The following is a 20,593-nucleotide window of genomic DNA, read 5'->3' as shown; positions in this document are numbered from 1 at the left end:
CCCCATTAAAATCTCAATGGCATTTTTTAAAGAAATAGAACAAAAAATCATCAGATTTGTATGGAACCACAAAAGACCCCAAAGAGCCAAAGCAATCCTAAGAAAAAAGAACAATGCTGGAGGTATCACACTCCCTGACTTTAGCTTGTACTACAGGGCTACAATAATCAAAACAGCATGGTACTGGCAGAAAAACAGACACACAGATCAATGGAGTAGAATTGAGAACCCAGAAATAAACCCACATAAATATGGACAGATAATTTTTGACAAAGAAGCCAAAAACATACAATGGAGCAAAGACAGCCTCTTCAATAAATGGTGCTGAAGAATTGGAAAGCCACGTGCAAAAGAATGAAACTGGACTGCTATCTGTCACCATGTACCAACATTAATTCAAAATGGATCAAAGACCTAAGCATAAGACCTGACACAATAAACTGCATAGAAGAAAACATAGGCACTAAACTTATGGACCTTGGATTCAAAGAGCATTTTATGAATTTGACTCCAAAGGCAAGGGAAGTAAAAGCTAAAATAAATGAATGGGACTATACCAAACTTAAAAACTTCTGCACAGCAAAAGAAACCATCGACAAAATAAAGAGGCAACCAACTGAATGGGAGAAGATTTTTGCAAACAGTGCCTCCGATAAGGGAATAATATCCAAAATATACAAGGAACTCATGCAACTCAACAACAAAAAAACAAATAACCCAATTGAAAACTGGGCAGAGGACCTGAAGAGGCATTTCTCCAAAGAGGACATACGAATGGCAAATAGACCTGAAAAAATGCTCAACATAACTAATCTTCAGAGAAATGCAAATAAAAACCACCATGAGATATCACCTCACCCCAGTTAGAATGGCTATCATCAACAAGACAAATAATAAGTGTTGGAAAGGCTGTGGAGAAAAAGGAACCCTCATACACTGTTGGTGGGAATGCAGACTGGTGCAGCCGCTATGGAAGGCAGTGTGGAGGTTCCACAAAAAATTAAGAATAGAATTATCATATGACCCAGTAATCCCTCTCCTGGTTATCTACCTACAAAAATCTGAAAATATTTATCCATAAAGACATGTGTGCTCCAATGTTCATTGCAGCTTATTTACGGTGGTCACGACACGGAAACAACCAAAATGTCCTTCGATAGATGAATGGATCAAGAAGTTGTGGTATATACACACAATGGAATACTATTCGGCGGTAAGAAAAGATGATATAGGAACATTTGTGACAACATGGATGGATCTTGAAATTATAATGCTAAGCGAAATAAGTCAGACAGAAAAAGTAGAGAACCATGTGATTTCACTGAGATGTGGTATATAAAACTGAAAACAACAAAAGAACAAGACAAACAAATGAAGGAACAAAAACTCATAGACACAGACAATAGTTTAAGGGTTACGAGAAGGTAAGGGGGTGGGGGGGCTCTAGAAGAGGGTAATATATGGTGATGGAAAGAGAACTGACTCTGGGTGGTGAACACACAATGTGAGATATAGATAATGTATTGCAGAAGTGTACACCTGAAATCTATATAACTTTACTAACAATTGCCGCCCCAATAAACTAAAAAAAAAAAAAAAATGGAGACACATACACACACACACACACAAAAAGCTCCAGCCCCATAACATTGTATCGACAGGGAAATTCATGATAAAATCTGAACACTCAGATTACAAAACTGAGCTTGTGAACTACAATCTGGAAATGAGACTGACTATATTTTAAACCTGAACTTGATACAAGTAAAAAGTTCCTTTTACAGGTATTTTTATTGTAGCCTGCTTTTTTTGTTGTTGTTGGGTCTTCCATATATGTTAGTCATTTTGTCTTTTCATTTTGTCTATAACGTTTTTTAAATTTCTGAGATGACATTTGCTGCCTCCTGGGACAAAAAATAACCTTGTAAACTTTGCATTCATTGGCATAAATAAAGCAGTGCAGGGACCTTAGGAATCAAGAAGGAAGAAAAGGCAAAACCAGGTCATTCACACTTCTTACATTTTGAAGTTTTAAAGAAGAAAAATTTTTTAACAATCCAAATAAGTATATGTAATTCTTTAAAAAGGGAAGGATACCTACCCATAGATTTTCACAGTTGCTAAGGTGGTATATTGTCATTTATGGCACCACATTCAAAGCTTTTTGATGTGAACCACAAACATTTGACATCGTAACACAGTATATATCTATGTATACATAACGGAAATACAAGCTTACTCCTATTTTATAAATACAATCTGACTTTTCTTTTTTGTAAAATGACCCATTAAGTTGATTTCATGACCCACCCCGGGTCAAACCGCAGTTTAAAAAGACACTGATATGTAGTAAAATGGTGGTGGCAGAAAAGAAGTTCCACAATCAGGCTTCCAGCTTGTATCTGGAAATCCCTTTACATTTTGGATAACTGCTCCTCATCCCCCACGTTCCTCTGTCATCACTGCTGCAATGATGGCCAGGTCACCCTGAATGTGACCATCAGGAAACATAGCTTCCCTAGCAACGTGCCACAGGGGAGGGCTCTCTCAAGCTGTACACTGGTCACAACCGTGGAAGTAGTTAGAAATGCAGCGGATTTCTACATCCAATACTGAGGATGGTCTACAGAGAGAGAATAAACTTATCTCACTTTCATTTTTCTATCCTGAAATAGTCTACTTAGTCTAAGGGGCTATTTGTGTTGCAAAGAACACAAAACTGAATGAGGAGAGTTTTCAGGACATAAGCAAAGGTTTAGGAAGCTTAGAGTCTCTTTACAATAAGGCAATGTTATGATAATTTGAAACTCTTTTTAAAAAGCCTATAACTAAAATCTTTTGGCAAGCTGAGTAATTAAGAATTAAGACCTCAGTAAGGAAGAGCCCTTTTCTTATTAACATGACATCATAGAAATCACCTCGAAAATCCCGCAGATATAAACACCTCCACAGAAGTTGGTCATTTGACGCAATAAAGAGGTCATGACAAACTGCAGACAAAGACAGGACAGAACGAACATCCAAAAGCCGGAAGATCCGTAGTTTCAGCTCCAATGGAAGGACCACCAGCCCAAATACATCCGGTAGGTTCAGTGCTAAAAGGAAAAAAAGAACAGGTATCACTGAGAAAAAAACATCCAGCTTTCCCCACAGATTCTAAAGTTGCCAACTTGGGCCTTCCTAGAGAGGTAACAAATTCGATGGCAGTCTGAATTATCCAAACACACATCATCTACGACAAACTTTTAGCAGGTTAGCTACATTACCACTACTAACTCTGAGCCCCTTGGTCCCTTATGTTTTAATGAAAAGACAAATACTTAATACAGATCAAATAAATAACTCTGACAATTTCTAAATATTAGCCAATGGCCTCTTTTGTTTTCAATGCAACAAAAAATTATCTACTCAACTACAGAAAATGGATACTCATGGCTTTTATAACTGGCTCCCAATGCTGCCATTTATTAGCCGTGTGCCTTTGGACAAGTTACTTAAACTCTGTCTAACTCAATTTCTTCCTCTGTAAAATGGGTTAATAATATTACCTACCCGAGTTGAGAATTAAATGTGTTAATACATATAGAGGGCTTAGAACAATGTCTGGCACACAATAAGCACTCCGGTGTTAGCAATTACTATTAGGCAGGCTGAAGAAAAGGGGGTTAGATAAACTCAAAAACAAAACCAAGAAAATAATAATACATTCCAAAGTCAAAAATTAGTTTTCGATTATTAGCTCCATTGAATATATGTGATACTATTCTCCACTAGCAAAGATAATCAAAATCCAATCGAGGGCTTTAAAATTCACATTATTCTCTCTCCTCACTACCAACTAAAGAAGAAAACTATGGTAATAATAGCGTTGGCACCATGCGACTCGAGACCTAAAATATTATTCCTCTACATACTGATAGCAAATAAAAGCCACACATCTATTTGTATAAATCTGAAATTATTTACCAGGTAAAGGATTCTGGTAGGTTGTGATGCTCCATCATTTTCTACCCCATAATTATACTTCCACACCCCACTACCATCAGGTTTGGCCATTTTTGACTTGTTTTGCCCAATGAAAGGCAAGTGGAAGTGGCATATCATTTCTGAGCAAAAGCTTTAAGAACCAACACACGGCTGGGCCACTGGCCCTCTTTACCCTCTCCCGCAAGAAGAGCACATTCTGGAAAAGAAGCACTCCTTCAGTCAAAGCTAAGTTGCTCACAGCACGTACACGAGTGAGAAATAAATGTTGGCTTGAAGTAACGGAGATTTTTAAGTACTATTTACTGCAACACAAATAAGGGCAAGCTGCCTAACACACGGATCTTGAGTCCATGATAAACCTCACTGAATTAGTTTCATCTATAACGAGAATAAAATCCACTTCAAAGTTGTTAGTATTAGATAGGAACACAGGAATACCCAAAGTACATAGCAGAGCACAGCGTCCCAATAAACACTGTTCAAGAAAACTTAGGCCAACTTTACAGGCTCTACATCACTTATTTATGTATTTATTGAACACTGATGGTGAGCCAGACCCTGTGCTAGGCCATGAGAATACAAAATGAATAAGACATATTCCCTGATTTCAAGGAATTCATAACCTTAGGTGGAAAGAAATTGTATCAACAATTATGATACCCTGGAAAAGGGGCTACCGTCAAGGTTATGTACAAAATGCTGTGGAAATACAAAGAGGAAGTGAATAACATTTAAGGAATTAACACTTAAGCTTAGTCTTAAAAGAGCAGAATTTCATTAGGAGAAAAGAGAGAAGAGTCATATGTCAGAGTCCCAGGAGTCCGGAAACTCACTACTCTTTCTAGCCATTCGACCTATGACAATTTATCGCTCACCTTGTCGGGTAAAAGCCAGAAGAGGATACACCAGCTGGTCTTTGAAGAGGCGAGAGAGCTTCTGAAGATCTTTGTATACCTTGGCTACGTTTTCCCCTAGAATATTTTTTTAAATGAAAAATCAGAACACAAATGGAAAAACTTGAAATGGTGTCCTCTACTTCTGCCAAACCAAATCAAAGCAGTAAATAAATTTTCACAAATAATTCCCACAAGACATGAACCAAAGTCTCTAGGAGAAGAAGTACACAGAGTGTGACTGTGAAAACTGTACCTTAGATGTAGCGCTAGAAACCCCATGATAGCAAATTTAAAGCTGTACCCAACCTATACAGCTCCTAGGCTACAATCACAGTAGGAAACACTGTGGTGTGAGATTCGTACACAACAAAGACTCACTGAGTATCTACCAATCTGTTCTGGGCAGCGGGATATACTGGAGAACTGCATTCGTGGAGCTTAGATCCTAGTAGAATAATAATAGTATTTATCACACGATGTCTATGTATCAGCAACTGTGCCAGGCATTGTTCAAGCTTACTTTAGAATCAGCAGTTCTCCCTAAGAGATAAATACTATTATCCCTGCTTTAAAAATAGGACAAGGTTTTGGGCGGCCGGATGGCTCAGTTGGTTGGAGCGCAAGCTCTCAACAAGGTTGCCGGTTCAATTCCCGCATGGGATGGTGGGCTGCACCCCCTGCAACTAAAGATTGAAAATGGCGACTGGACTTGGAGCTGAGCTGCGCCCTCCACAGCTAGACTAAAGGACAACGACTTGGAGCTGATGGGCCCTGGAGAAACACACTGTTCCCCAATAAAATTTATTTTAAAAATAAATAAATAAAACTAGGACAAGGGTTAGAGAGCCCATCCGAGGCCTTATAATAAGTGGCAGAGCAGGGTACAAACCAAAGTCTGGCTCCAAAGCACTCATTTTAGCCCCTACACTGCTACTCAAAGTGTGCGGTCCATGGATCACTGAATTGATCACCTGGGAAATGTGTACAACCATTGAATGTCAGGCCCCACCACGGACCTACTTCATCACAACCTGCATTGCAGTAAGGTCCCCAGGGGACTCTTATGTACATTACAACATGGGAGGTACCATCAAATTGCACCTACCGTCCCCACTTCAGTTTTGCTGTATATTTACCAAGTGTACAACACGGAACCCTCTGACCCACACCTATGGAAAGGAGACACCACCAACCACTGCACCAAAAAAGGTGGTTAGAATTCAGAGCTCCACGCACAGTGCCTGGTATATGTCAGTAGATAATCAGTGTATGCTTGCTCCCTCCCCATTCCGTATTTATGTATTTCACTACCTATAAAATAAAACACTCATTATAACTTGATCGATAATGAATACAAGATGTGCAGCGAAACTCAAAATCTTTGTTGCATGAACTACAATCTTGAGTTGAAATCAAATTTCAAGACATTTTAAAAATCAATTTGGTTAATGGCCTTTTTTCAAGTGTGAAAACTGATTTTCTTTAAACAGATTTTTTCCTTCAGTGACCTATTATAAAAGTAATGAGAAATTTATAAATAAAAATATAAATAACAGAACCTAGGTACTATAAGCCACAGTAAAAATTATTTAAACTGATTTGTCAAATGAGCAGCCTATTCCTACCCAACACAAAAAGTGCTACATTAAAAATATTCAATAATATAGTCCATAAGCTTATAATATAACTGTATCAACTTTCCTCCTCCCCTTTCATTTCCTTTTTCTTTTTCAACAGAAACCAGATAAAGAATACGTATCTGAGCTACATTCCTATAAGTTGTTTTTAGAAATAGGCTTAGCACTCAAATGCATTCTAATCCCAAATTTCCCCAAATTTTAAATTACTTCCAGGTCACAGAGCTAATTTTTATTAATTAAAATAAAAATTAGCTCTGTGACCTGGAAGTAATTTAAACTCCCCCAGACCTATTTCCTGACCTATAACATGGACATAACAACCGCCTCTGCTGTAGAGTGCAGACGATCTCTACTCCCCACTGCCAGGTCCTCCCTAGCATGGAGATGAAGATAGTGTTGCAGCCAAGCAACTGCAAGTTTTTCTGGTCCTGATGATAAAACCATATTTACAGGTTTATCAGTCTAGGTGGTGAATTCTCAGCAGGGGCAATATTGTCCCCAATAGGGCAAAAGTTGGTTCTTGGAGGACAAACAAAATGAAATCCTAGTTATTACATTGGTTTGTGCCTCTCCAAAGGGCCACAGTATACAAATAAATATACAGTGTATCTACCGTATTAGATTTCATGGTGGAGAATGATTAGGGGGGGAAATGTGTACAAAGGCTCATTAGGGGATCGGTAAAGAAAAAAGGTTAAGAAACGCTAGTCTAGTATGACATTAAATAGTCAGAGACCAAGATATGTACTCGTATGGACAGCTGCCCCTTAAACAGCATAGGTCTGAACCACACGGTGCCACTTACATGCAGATTTTGTCAGTAAATGTACAACCAGCCCCCATGTCCCTGAGTTTTGCATCTCAGTCAACCAAGAGCAGATGGAAAATCCTGCTTTCGATCCACAGCTGGGAATCCGTGGATGTGGAGGGCCGACTGTGTACATTCTGCGTCATTTTATAAAAGGGACTGGAGCCTCCGTGGAGTCTGCTATCCGTGGGGGCCCTAGAACCAATCTCCGTGGACACTGAGGGACACTGTAGTTAAGTTTGTGGGGAGTCAAAAGGTGTACGTGGATTTCTGACTGCAGTGCGGGGAGGCACCCCTAAAGCCTCCGTTGTTCAAAGGTCAACTATATTCTGATGGCTCCTTTTCCTTTGGGTTTTAGTTCATGTAAGTCAGTCTCTCACGGGTGGGAACTAACAAGTCTCTAGGTCCAGATCTAGGTGGAAGTCCCTGAAAAGACACTCCTTTACCTGCCATCTCCCACTACCCCACACCACTCTCCGTCTGGACTTGAAATCCCTCTGAGGTTTACTATGAGGGTGAAATGGAGTAACACCTGTAAAGGATCAAAACAAGCCCTTACAAGATGTCAGTTCCCGCTCCACCCCATCTCTTCTCCTTTCACCACCTACCCGCCTCTCATCCTTTGGGTTTACCTGAAAAAGGAAAACTTGTCTTCTTTGTGTCTATTAATAATTTTATAGAATATAAGCAAAACTGCCTAGAATGCAAGCTTCTGATAAAGTTCCACCCTGTATCAAATAGCAACCAAATGTATATAGGTTTAAGCAAACATCTTCGATAATGAACCTGCACTGCATGGTTTCCACAAAACACAGATTCTCCCCATACAGTTTAAATACAATGCCAGAAAAATCCGCAAAGATTAATCCAGAAATTATGAAGCATCAATAGTGTGCAATGAATTGCATATTGGTGTCATTACATATTGGCAGTGTAAATATAATCCATCATTCCAAGCTCCTAAGAAAAACAGGAAAGAAACAGAAACTCTGCAACACTGTTTTGAATTTGCTTTAATCTCATTCAGAAATTTTCAGTCTTTTGAACATTACCTTTCAGTTTTTTTAAAGTGACCCTCTCAGAGCTTCATCCCAAATGTTAAATCATAGTTACATTACCTGATTCCTCTTTGCAAATAAAAGATTCTGGCAGCAGCTGCAACCTTTTCACACTTCTAATCTCACTGTTGATTTTTAGTGTAGCTGTAAACAAGCAAAAGAAGGAGGATGAACAATTTTGTCGCTTCATCAATTGCCTTCATTTTTCAGTATGGCGTTGCAGTTCCTTGACCCCAATACACAAAGACATATTATACAAAATAAACTGCTCCATGCTTGCTTCCTTCCCTCACAGCAAAGTCCAAAGTGTAAACCTGCCATCGCATTAAATTAAAAATCACTCTAAAATACTACCTTTAAAAAAACTACAGTAAGCACCTTCATATAAAATCCACTAAGTATTACCAACAGCAGCTTATTAGAAATTGAACATGCAACAAGATTAATAGAAGACAGTTAAACACAATAAATTCATTATTTCTAACAGTGGCACTAAAAACGCCACTTATTTTTTTATTTAACCCTTGGCAATGAGTCTTCCCTTGTTTATTAAACGAATCCTGCTCGTTTCCACAGCATCATCTCTCTCTAGACCCAAGAGACCAATACCCGTGATGTTACCAGAGGGTACACAAAGGCACACTTCATCTCATGCCATGAAAGAGCCAGTGATGTGCGGAGGCCCACGTGCACCAAGCAGGATGTCCTGGGTGAAGGAGAGATTTAAAGACACACTGCTCTTTTTCAAAGAACCAAGCCGAGAATGGCTGTCTGCCACAGGAGTCTGCCAGTCGCTGATTTGCCAAGAAGAGTAAAGGAACAAAATGTCGGAAACTGAGCAATCACAAGATATTCAGCAGCTATTCTCTTTAAATGTCCTGACACTAGTAAATAGAGGTTATTCTACACATGTTGTTCAAGTGCTTTTATATGAAATTGAGGCAAAAATTCCAACCTCACATTTACTACTTGGTGACTTCAACCCTGCGAGTTATGATGTAATGTAGCAGAATGATTAGATGCAGGCAGAAACTGTTGACCCTCTGCGTGTAAGAACGCCCAACCAAAGTTACATTTGCTAAATGGGATGAAATGTTGGAGAAACATTGCTAGGTCCTGATGCCATCAGATATTCAAGTCCTGACAAAGGCAGAATACCACCAAAGCTGTTAAACCTGACATTCTAAGACTTTCAAATAACATTTCAAATAATCCAATGATTAAAAGGCAATAGCAGAAATTACATAATAAGGGACCTAGAACTATCTTTCATTTCAAAGATCAAGACAGTGTAAGTCAGTGGCTTTCAAAACAAATTTTAGCAGAAAAAAATCTATTTTCAAACAGAATCTTGTAAGGGACCTCGCTAATGAAACAAACACGTTGCTGCTCAAAGTGAAAGCAGAGGCAGGTTCGTTCTACTAAGCTTCCTTCTTGCTTCCATCTCAGCACAAACTAGCAGCTGCTGAACAGGGTGAAAACCACTGAGCTACCAAAGCACCTGCCTTTGCTACAAAAGATGAGCTGTATTGTAAATGAAAAATGCAGTCATTCCAATCTTACCATACTGCCTGATCTAGCTATGAGGATAAACCTCAAAAATCAAAATGGAATGAAAATGGAAGGTTCTAGTCACTCAGATGCATCGGCAGAATGTGTGATTATGAGACTGTTCCATAAGACCACTGGTGGTTGGTTGGTATGGACCTGTAGGTGGCATCTGAGCTAAAATGAAATACAAAACTGGGAAGTATTGCTGTCCCAGTGAAATTTCTTAATATGAAAGAGGAGAACAAGAAAAAGAAACTATTCAGTGACTTTCTTGGGGGTAGAGGAGTAAAACGCACACATTCTAAGGCCTCACAACCCTTAGCAGTGTCTCTATGCATTCCTACACTATTCAGTGAGGCCAAACTGAATAAAAAGTGACCCAGCTCAATGTCATCCCTCACATCATAGTTTGAGAACCTGGTTAAAAAATAAAAATAAAAAAGCTATCCACAGGCATAAAGAAAGAAAAAATATTCTTCAGAGAATTCTTATGTAATAACTCATCTCACACCTATTACAATTCCCCTGGAGCAAAAACATGACAAGATTAAGACAGCAAAAGAGTATGGCGCCCCAAGAGTGCAGGCCTAAACATCAACCCGTATTCTATAGCCTTTCAGACTCATGTTATCAATGGTCTAGTGATTAAACAAAGTTGAGAAGGACGCATAACTATTATCATGACAGCCAATCAATGAAGCGGCTCCAAAACATTTGAAGAGAAACATGAAGGACCCATAAGCCAACAGCCATGGCCATGCCGCCAGATTACCGTTGATGACGACGAGGTTTCCCAAAGGCACACAGGTGAGAGCCGCAGCGCCACCCTCGCACAGGGGATGCGTGTACTGCAGCTTATACACGCCACCCGACTTCCAGCTCTCTGGCATGGACAGAGCTTTGGCTTCTGTCCCCTGGGGAATGAAATGACACGGAAACAAACAATGAAGAAAGGTATTACTCTCAAAAAGATTAAAAATCCAGGAAGCCCCTAACTTGTCTAGAAATAAGCATCCTTTCCATATGGTCCCCTTAATAAAATCTGTCATATCACTAATATTGCTATTAATAAAATTTTGATAGAAAAAACGTTACAATAGACTATTCTCCATCAAAATTTTTGTTTAAAGACATAAAACGGCATCAGAGCTAGGGACTGATTTCTCTCTTCAAAAACTCACTTCTCTGCCTACAAAGCCATACCGTTATTCAAGACCCCAGCTCAAATAGCACTTCCTTTGTGAAGCCTTTTTCCAAAAACTCCTGTTTGTCATTGCATCTCTTTTATCCCCTACCATTCTGTTCATATTTCTACTGTTACATACTTCTAATATGTTCTTCATCATAATACATTATAGTTTTCCTCTTATTTCTCTCCCACTTATGGACTCCGACAGAGGGCTGTCATTATATCCTAATTCCTGGCTCGGTGCATGCATGCTGCAGGAGTTCCATGATCACTGAATTATTCTGTTACTCGTAACGTAGTCCATCGCTACCGTGTGGGCATATGCAGAATCCCAGGCTCCACCCTACAGTTACTAAATAGAATCTGCATTTTAGTAAGATCCCCAGGTATTCTCAGGCACATTCAGGTTTGAGAAACTCAACTCTAAATGCTCTCCTCTGTGAATCTCTGGCATCCTATGTATGTGTAAGTCTCCCCTAGAATTTAACCAATATGTATAATGGTTGTACACCTGTCTCTCTCCCACTCTTGTCTCTCTCCCACTCTATAAGCGACCCGAGAGCAGAGACAAAGCACTGCACCTGACACTGGCAGACACTTATCAAATGGGTAACGAATGAATGAAGGTAAGCAACTACAGTGTAAGAGCAATGTCCATCTTCCTAACTGAATCCTATTAAGTCACTGGTAACTCATAGAGCCATTAACAGAAAAAAATAACCCAGTGAGCCACCTATCGAGGCATGCCCAATCCACACCCACTGACTACATTTTATCTACATATTGTCATATATAATCTTTCGTCTTTTTTTTTTTTTTTTTTTAACCAGAGTTGTCATCACTTCTATAATAGTAACTAAAAACTGACAAAACAAATGAGGGAGAAAAAAGAAGGCAAGAGGGACGGGAACATTTACTGACCGCCTGCTGTGTGCCCATCCCCATGTTCAGCGGTTTACAATCAATAGCCAACCATATTTACCAGGGAATCCAGAGGACACAGCACCCGAGTGATGGTTACTGATACACCCCCTTTCCCAATGGGAAACTTAAACCCTAACAAGCTGGTTCTCTGCCTGCCGTCTCACCTGAGGTAGGTAACCCGACTCCAACATGAGAAGATGTATGGACACTACCAAGGCATCACTGGGACTGGAACAGTCAGCGGACTGATACAGGGTCTCTAGGGAATGGGGCACTTGCCCTTCCACGGCTTCACTGCACAGCATTGGTTCCGAGGGACAGAAACCTGGGCCTTCTTCCATGTCCACAATGTCTTGAATTGACTCGGCTTCAAAATTCTGACTAGACCCTGACTGAAAAGGATAACAGAACAATGAATTCATTAGAAAGACGTTTACTTTTACACGGTATAACCTGTATCCTCAAGTGAACTGAGATTAGGGCTCAGAGCCAAACACATTATTGGGTTGAGAGGTGGGGCATGCTGAAGTGAGCCCTCCTACGTAAAGGAGCCTACACAATAAATATGTAAATAAATCTACTCCTACGTAAACAAATCTAAATCCTATGTAAATAAATCTACTCCTCCATCCCAAATTCTTAATCTCCATTAATTCTGGCCGATACACCAAAAACCTGGCAATCATCCTAGACTTCTCCCTCTACCTAACGAAATCCACCCCCAATTTGATCATTCTTCAAAGTCCCACTGAATCTGTCTCCTAAATATCTCCAAAATCTGCCCCTTCACACTCCAATGGTACTTCAGGCTCATCGTTTATCTCCTGACTTTCAGCAACAGCCTCCCCAGGTATCCTGACTCCACTTCTGTGTCTTCCAGTACAGTCCACCACTGCTGCCAGAATCCAATTATGTCCTATGTCCCAGCTTAAAACTTGCCAGTGTGCCCCCAATGAGGGCAGCAGCATTTCCCTAAATTGTGCCTTGAAATGTGACCCCTAGATGTTCTCGGGGAAAAATAAAAGAGGTCTACAATAAGTCTGGAAAATTCCGCGTGCTGTGGCCACCTAGCCTTACTCTCCATATTCACAAAACATGTTTTGTCATTATAAAGCTCTGAGACGTCCAATAATAAGTGCGCATAGCATTTAACCAAGAAACACTATCCTCCCTCAACATTCAGCATCCCCCTAACACTTACTTATGATCTCATGAAACAAGTTTTTCACAGAGGACACGCTGAGAAATGCAGGCCTGCAATAAAATCCAAACTCCTGAGCAGACAAGGTCCTTCATCACCTGATCCCGGACTCTGTACCAAGTTCACTTTCTGCCAGCCCCTGCCTCCCCACTCTAGCATCCCCACCTCTTCACAAGGTAATACAGACTGCCACTGTGCCTTGGAAAGGCCTTGGTTACAGCGCTTCATCACACTGTATTGCACTTTTCTAAGTACACACGTACATCCTACCGTGACTACAAGCTTAGGAAGGAACAGACTACGTGTCACCCATTTATGTAACCCCAGTACAGTACCTGGCACCTAGTAGGTACTCAATAAATGCTTGAACAAATGCAGAAGGATATTTTACAATTTCACGTTTTTGTTTTCAGTGTTTTCTTATTTGTACCACATGAAAATGCTATAAAATAGGCAAGACACATGATGTTGTCGTTTTATACGTGCTGTGTCTCAGATTAAAAAACAATCAAGGTTACCAGCTCATAAAAATTTGAAATAAACCAAGACCACCAGACTCACAGTTTGAAGCTTTTAGGCATAATACACTCCTTCAGTAAGACTAAGTTACCTGTATTAATTTTGCTCAAAAAGTATTTCCTGAGCATGTGTTCAACTCTTAATGCAAAGCACGTTTCTTCTTTTTAAAGTTCATATTTCCATTAAAGGGGGAGAGGAAATTAAAAGTACACAGTATGAGTCAAAGGCAGCATGAGGCTATTCTTCCAAAATCCCTGAGGACCTAAGCTCTGACGGCCTATGGAAAAGATCCAAATTCGCTCGTTAAAACCTAGTGGCCAATGACAATTCGTGCTACCTAAAAAGGAGGCTCCACCATATTTTGAACAAATGGAAATTACTTATTAGAACCACTTAACACCTAATTAAATTATAAAGTGTATTGGCTCTCTGCTTCTTACCTATCTATTATGCCTAACTCTTGGCCATTTACTACTCACTGACAGTTATGTGGGAGAGAATACGAGTACATGGGGGAAAAAACATAAAAAGCGTTGCCCTAAACTGATAATGACGTACGAGGAAGACATCAGAATCCCCTGGTGAGCTTATCAAACCTTATCCCCCTGGTGTGCTTATCAAACCCACTCCATAAGAACCAGACATTCTGAGACATTCTGATATGATAAAAATATGTCTTATTCTTCACAAATGTGGAAATGGAAAAAAAAATGCTCAGCACCACCTCTCTGAATAGATCATTTGTTAGATGTCATTTTACAAACAACTGGAACAAATAACTAAAATGCAGTTTCCCACTAAAGACTCAACAGGTATTAAATGAATTCCCAAACATAATGAAATAAGAAAATTAATTTACACTTAACTCCAAGAGTAAAGTTTTCCTATTGTTCCAAGTTTTGCCCATCTGTTTTCCTGCCTAATGCTCCATTCTACATTTAATTAGCAGACCCTATTGTTTCAAGTACTTAGAGCATTATTTATGAGATTTCAAGCTCAGCTTCCACACTAAGATTTTACAGACACCCTATAAAAGTCTCGGAATACAAAATGCCATGCTTTTAGAACTTAAATTACTACCTTGAGGCAATATTAATTTCTCAAAATTTTCCAAAAAGAAACCAGTAAAGTAACTATCACATATACTATGAAAAGTTCCATTTTATTGGACGATTTTAATAGTACACAGAAGTAAAGGGAATAGGCCTTTCTACAAGAATCTCTGAAGAAGTCCATCAGCAAAAAAGATTCAGAAATGTAATTTAAAGATGTGGCTCTCGTTTATCTCTATAAAACAGAAACACAGAAATACGTAACAATTTCTTCAAAAAAAATCATAAAAATATTTGAGCTTTATGAAAGCTTTTTTTAACTTCTTTAATTTCTCTGGATACTATCACTAAAAATCTGGACATAGATGATTTTCCTAATTTACAAACCTATTAAAAAGTACTTTTTAATATCTGTCTATACTAATGACACAATAGGCACAATCATGTTTAAGGCCCACAAAAAAAAAAAAAAAGTTGAAGTGACAAGTATACACACACAAAACAATGAACAAGATGGCATATATACTGGTATCAATTAAGTGATAAAGTGATCACTTGTGCCATACAAGAAATCAAAAGGCGGGATAATAAATGAGCTGTTTACAAGGCAATAAAGGTAACAAAGAGAAATTAAAGAAAATGACTGGGCTGTGGTCGGCAGGGCCTTGGAAGGTAGATACAGACAGGAGAGGGAGGAAACGCAGTGGATTACAGGCTGGGTGAGAGCAAGAGCAAAGGCAGGGAGAGGTCACTGGGGTGGGTGTGTGCGCGCGCACACTTGCGAGCACGTGAATGTGTTGCCTGGCAGAGGGAAAATGATACGGAGTCTGGTCTGACAGGAGATGGTAGTTTACAGGAGGGAAGAACAGAAAGTAGCCCTGCAAAGGCTGTGTGGCAACGTCTCAGAAAGCCTTCAACACGAGGACATTTTCCGCCTCTGCAGCATGACAGGGTTGAACTGGAGATATTTGGTCTTTTCCAACTCAAAAATATGACAGAGAGTAACTAAAGAGCAAGGGAACAACAAAATCAAAAACGTGTAGGAAGAAGATGAACCTAGGTAGACTGAAGAACAGACACTGAAAGCTTGGAATGGGAAGGAAAAACTGGCAGGGCTTGTTAAGGGGCTGGATGTAAGAAGCCAAAAACAAGCTCAGGAAAACACTAGCACCACAGACAGATGGTGGCTGATTTGGGAAGAAGAGAACATCACTGCACATATTTTCAAATTTATGCTGGCAGGCAGATCTGAGGTAACAATTTTTAAAATCCAGGTATAAATGCCCTGCAAATCATTTGGAAATAATTGGACTTATATATAGCCTTAGTGAGTGGAGTAGACCACAGAAATAAAGCTGGAAACATAAGTTTAAAGGCAACAATAGAAGCCAAGGGATAACTTATCTGAAGGAGTAAGTGTCTAAACAAAATAAACTGGTAAAAACTGGGTTCTTCAGCATGCTGCCCAATACTGACCCGGGCAGTTAGCAGTTTGGATTGCATTTAGCAATCTACTGGTGACGATTATCCTGGCTGGTATAAAACTCAGTTGGGGTGTATGATTTATTAACTACCCATCTCTCGTCTTGCTTTCAATACCCACCATACTGTCAACATTCCGGACATCAGATGGGGCTGCCTCTCCTTGGAATGAATCACTCCGCTGTTCATCCTGTATGCTGGACTGACTGGAGCTGGCGGCCAAAGAGGGTTGGTCATTATTCTGGAGTGAGGAATGCTCTGAATCTGTGGATGAAGGGAAGTTAGGTGCTGGAATGGCATCTTCAAGAATCAAACATATCAAGTCCCCAGAAACAATCCCATATGAAGCCAACGTCTCTTCATCTCCAGTGAGGGCATCCTTGTTGTTCAATGTAATTGCAAACCGGGTATCAGAACTGCCAAGAAAGACGGATAAGGATGGTGAGAGCTACCTATTACAATTATCCTCAGTAATACATTTGGAACACATACAAGGTACATAGTATGACCCTAGAAAAACTAAGTAATGAAAACAAAACAAAAATAAGAAGGAAGCTAAAGTTTTTGGAAAACCTATCAAAATTATTCATTCTTATCACCACATGCCTAGGTTATAGATTTTTTAATGGCTAAAATTCTAGCCTGGGAGAGGGGATACAGAAATTCTCTATCATTAATCCATGTTTTCATAAATTCTAAGAGACATACTTTTTTAACATTTTGACATCTTTGAAATAGGGATGTTCATTTAAAATCAATGACATATCACAGCTCAATTAATTGACAGCATTTTTTCCTTCCGTGTTACATATAACAACGTGTCTTAAGAGTGACAGCAACTGAGACTCAATGAAATACAGTCTTTTTAAAATATAAATTACATCCCATCATTCCTCTGCTGAAAATCCTCCAATGGCTTCTAATTGAACTTGGGATAGAATCCTTAATGGGGCATCCAAAGCCCCACATTTGGCCCGGACCTGCTTCTCCTACCTCACCCATCTTGTGCCATCCATCCTCTCACTGACTGTTCTCTAGTCACATGAGCTTTCCATCCGTCCTCAGAACAGATCAACTTCATCGCAGCCTTTAGGCCTCTGCATGTGCTTTTCTAGGTCTTCAAGTGACTGACTGACTCTCATCATTCAGGTCTCAACTCAAACGTCACCTCTTCAGAGATGCCTGCCACCCAGCCTCCAGCACTCTCTTCTATCCTCATGTTTTATTTTTATTGCAATACCACTATTGAAAATATATTTATTGTCTCTCTTCCCCACCCCCACACTAGAACTTAAGTTTCGTACGATCAGGTATATTGCCTGTTTAGTTCAAAGCTGTATCTGCAGCACTTGGCAAAGAAAAGTATTTGTGAAATAAATGCAAACTAACATTAGCTGGGAAGAGCAACACGAGGCTGAAATCTGGGGTATCTATTCAATGTCCTTACAGGATGGTTAGCTTACGTTGGTTCCAAAATACTAGACCCATGTCCTAAATGAATATTCATAATCACAGAAAGTTAGATCTGTGTATGTAGATGGCTGAGTACAAATTCATCCATCCTACCGATAAGTACAAGTTCCCGCTTCCTACTGATGACCAGTTATGATGTCTTTTACATGGAAGAGAGCACAAATCCAAAAACTCACTGGTAAACAAGCTAAGAGCTCAAATTATCCTGCAGCGATGAACTCCCATCCTTTCCAAATCAGATTATCTGACCTTGCAAGAATAACCATCACTCCACCGCACAGTGGTGAGGAATAATTAACAAACCATTGTAGACTATTTTATAAGGCATTTACACTCAGCAATGCTGACTTCATTAACTTTTTGAAAAGTGAAAGGATGAAGTCCTTTGAAAATCATGCTGTTTATTCTTTCTTACAAAGCAGCATTTTCGAAAGTGCTGAAAAAAATTGTTTTTTCTTTCACTTATAAATACATTTTTTCTTAACAATTAGAGTGTCTTTGAGAAATTACTGAGGTTTTAGAAACTATTCCTGCTTATTAGAAAATAAGTAGCTATATGCTTCTATTTTCAAACGCTTTGATAAATGTTGAAATCTGCCAGCTGCCCAGAAAAATACCACCCCAACTTTGGTAGAAAAAAAGAGAAACACCTCAAATGAACTATGTGTTTATGGATCATTTGTCACAGCAAAAGGTTGTATTTTTTTTTAATACAATGTTCATTCAAATATCTATTTATAGAAAAGGTAAAGAATTGTCTGCTTAATAAAAATGTCAAGCTTTCCTCCCTATAGAAAAAGGGAAGAGCTATTTCTAAAATAATACATGGTTTTCCAGGAGAGGCTTTAAAAAAAAGTTTTCTGAAATTGTGGGGGGGAAAAAGAAAAAGAAATTTAATATTTTACAGCAACCCCAGATCCACTTGCTCAGCAAAGACATTTTTAAAATAATGTCATATGGACATTTTAAAACTGACCATTTATTATAAAATGAACATACTTTCAGAAGAATGAATTTCCTTTCACAAGCTGAAGTTTATATTCTTTCCAGTTAACCACCCTCCCTTGTAAAAACAAACCTGAAAGAGAAACTAACTGGGGCCCTTGGGTAGACAAAGCGTCATTGGGTTTCACACGCTTTCAAGCCTAATTAAATAATAAAATATATATACATACAGATTAAAATACCTTAAAAAGAGAAGTTAATTCTGAACAATTGTGGAAGGGTAGTGATGCCAGCATGCAAAACAACTTAGGTTTAACACCAAGAAATAACAATAGTATGTCACTTAATATAACGTTTAAAGGGGTTATGTCAATACCGCATTTTGTTTTTATTTCTCGTAATTTGGGGGGGAAAATGAGGCTTATTTTTAATGTAATAATGCCTTAATCTGAAAAATGAATGGGTGAGAAGTTCATAATATGGCTCATTTTATTGAATTTCCTATAAATAAAATTTTAGTTTGTAAAAGTCTTATAAAAAGAGCCACTTAAATAACAAAGGTTTTCTTGTGAAGAATTCACCTAAAAAGCCCCAGCGAACATGTTTTTTATTCTTTCCTTAGTACAAAATTCCAAATTTCTAGCTCAGTATTTGAAGAGGGCCACCGTTACTTTTGCCCCTCTATTCCCAGAATATTGATCCCAGAAAATACCCTGGGGAAACAAAGCAGCCTCATCTGCAGGCCCATAAATGAATAACAGAATTTGATCCTTCACTTCTTAATGTCACTGCCCGCAAACTGCAAGCTCTCCAGAGTCATCATAAGGCCTACGTCTGCCTTAGTTTTAGCTAAAAGCAACATCTCGCCCAGGATAATAACAGGATTTGAGACACGCCAACACGCCGTACTTTGTAAAACTTGGCAGCGGGAAAGTCAAAGTGGGCACCGCGGCGCCTGGCACGTAAACGTTCAATGAAGTCTTAAGATGACTGCAGCCTCGCAGCGGCCGCACAAGTTTCAGACGGCCTCGGATGGAGGGCCGATTGCTCACTCCTCATACTTCCCAAACTTTTAAACGGAAATACCCCATCAGCTGGAGTTGGTGAATGGAAACCCCTGAGCGCCTGGAAAGGTTTAAACCAAATCCATAATGTCCAACTTTACATTTGAAAGGACGGAACAAAGTTGCGTGCTAGCCTGTTCCTGGGTTCTTTCACTGCAAGAACGGAAGCCCCGGCTCACCCTGGAGGGGATCGGAGTCCCCGCGACGCTGGGCCATGTCCTCCGCGAGCCGGGACCCCAGCGCCACTCTCCGCCCGGCCAGTGTGCGTCACAGTCCCGGGGGCGTCAGACCCGCGACGCGGCGTTCACTGCCCGCCTCACGTGACGGCAAGGCCCGCGCCACCCGGCACGCCTCCCGGAGCCCGAAGTGCCCCATCGCCGCTCCGCCGCGCGCCGCGCCGCAGCCGCTTACCTGTACCCCCAGGTGGGCAGCAGGGCCTGGCTCAGGTGCTCACGCAGCTGCCCCAGCGTGGGCTCCGTTTCTGGCATCTCTAGCGGCCAGGTCTGCTTCTGAAGCCGCACCCGCAGCTTCATGGCGGCGGCGGCGGCGGCGGCGGGGCCCAAGGGCCTGGACCCGGAGGTGGCGACGGTGACGGTGACGGTGACGGCGGCGCGGCCGGACAGCTCCCGCCTCAAGCGGCGGCGGCGCCGAAACGGCGACTACCGGTGCTGGAGGGCTGCTGAGGTGTAACGGGGAGAAGGCCCCGCCACGGCGGCCGCGCTGCGGGCCGGTCTCTTGAACCGGAGCACTCGCCCCTCTCCTGAGGGCGCCCTCTGGAGCTCACCCCGCGAGCCGGCGGCTGGC

At 40.4% G+C, this 20,593-nt stretch overlaps 1 protein-coding gene across 2 annotated transcripts in view; it reads right to left on the bottom strand.

The window, feature by feature from the left end:
- FBXO7 (F-box protein 7) overlaps nucleotides 1-20,593 on the bottom strand; it is a 26,165-nt gene extending 5,572 nt beyond the window's left edge. The window contains exons 1-7 of one of the 2 annotated variants that reach the window (XM_019728424.2): nucleotides 20,201-20,593; nucleotides 16,429-16,723; nucleotides 12,218-12,445; nucleotides 10,713-10,854; nucleotides 8,450-8,533; nucleotides 4,863-4,958; nucleotides 2,919-3,095 (exon numbers count right to left, since the gene is read on the bottom strand). In XM_019728424.2, coding sequence (XP_019583983.2) covers nucleotides 2,919-3,095; nucleotides 4,863-4,958; nucleotides 8,450-8,533; nucleotides 10,713-10,854; nucleotides 12,218-12,445; nucleotides 16,429-16,723; nucleotides 20,201-20,322 — 1,144 coding nt within the window. In that variant the 5' untranslated portion in view covers nucleotides 20,323-20,593. Of the gene's footprint in view, nucleotides 1-2,918; nucleotides 3,096-4,862; nucleotides 4,959-8,449; nucleotides 8,534-10,712; nucleotides 10,855-12,217; nucleotides 12,446-16,428; nucleotides 16,724-19,968; nucleotides 20,110-20,200 lie in introns of those variants that run through there. The other variant, XM_019728425.2, reaches the window with a different exon arrangement.

This window comes from Rhinolophus sinicus, linkage group LG02 (genome assembly GCF_036562045.2).
Source record: "Rhinolophus sinicus isolate RSC01 linkage group LG02, ASM3656204v1, whole genome shotgun sequence".
NCBI lineage: Eukaryota > Metazoa > Chordata > Mammalia > Chiroptera > Rhinolophidae > Rhinolophus > Rhinolophus sinicus.
Note: the sequence above shows the minus strand (reverse complement) of the source record. Positions and strands in the feature narration are given on the sequence as shown.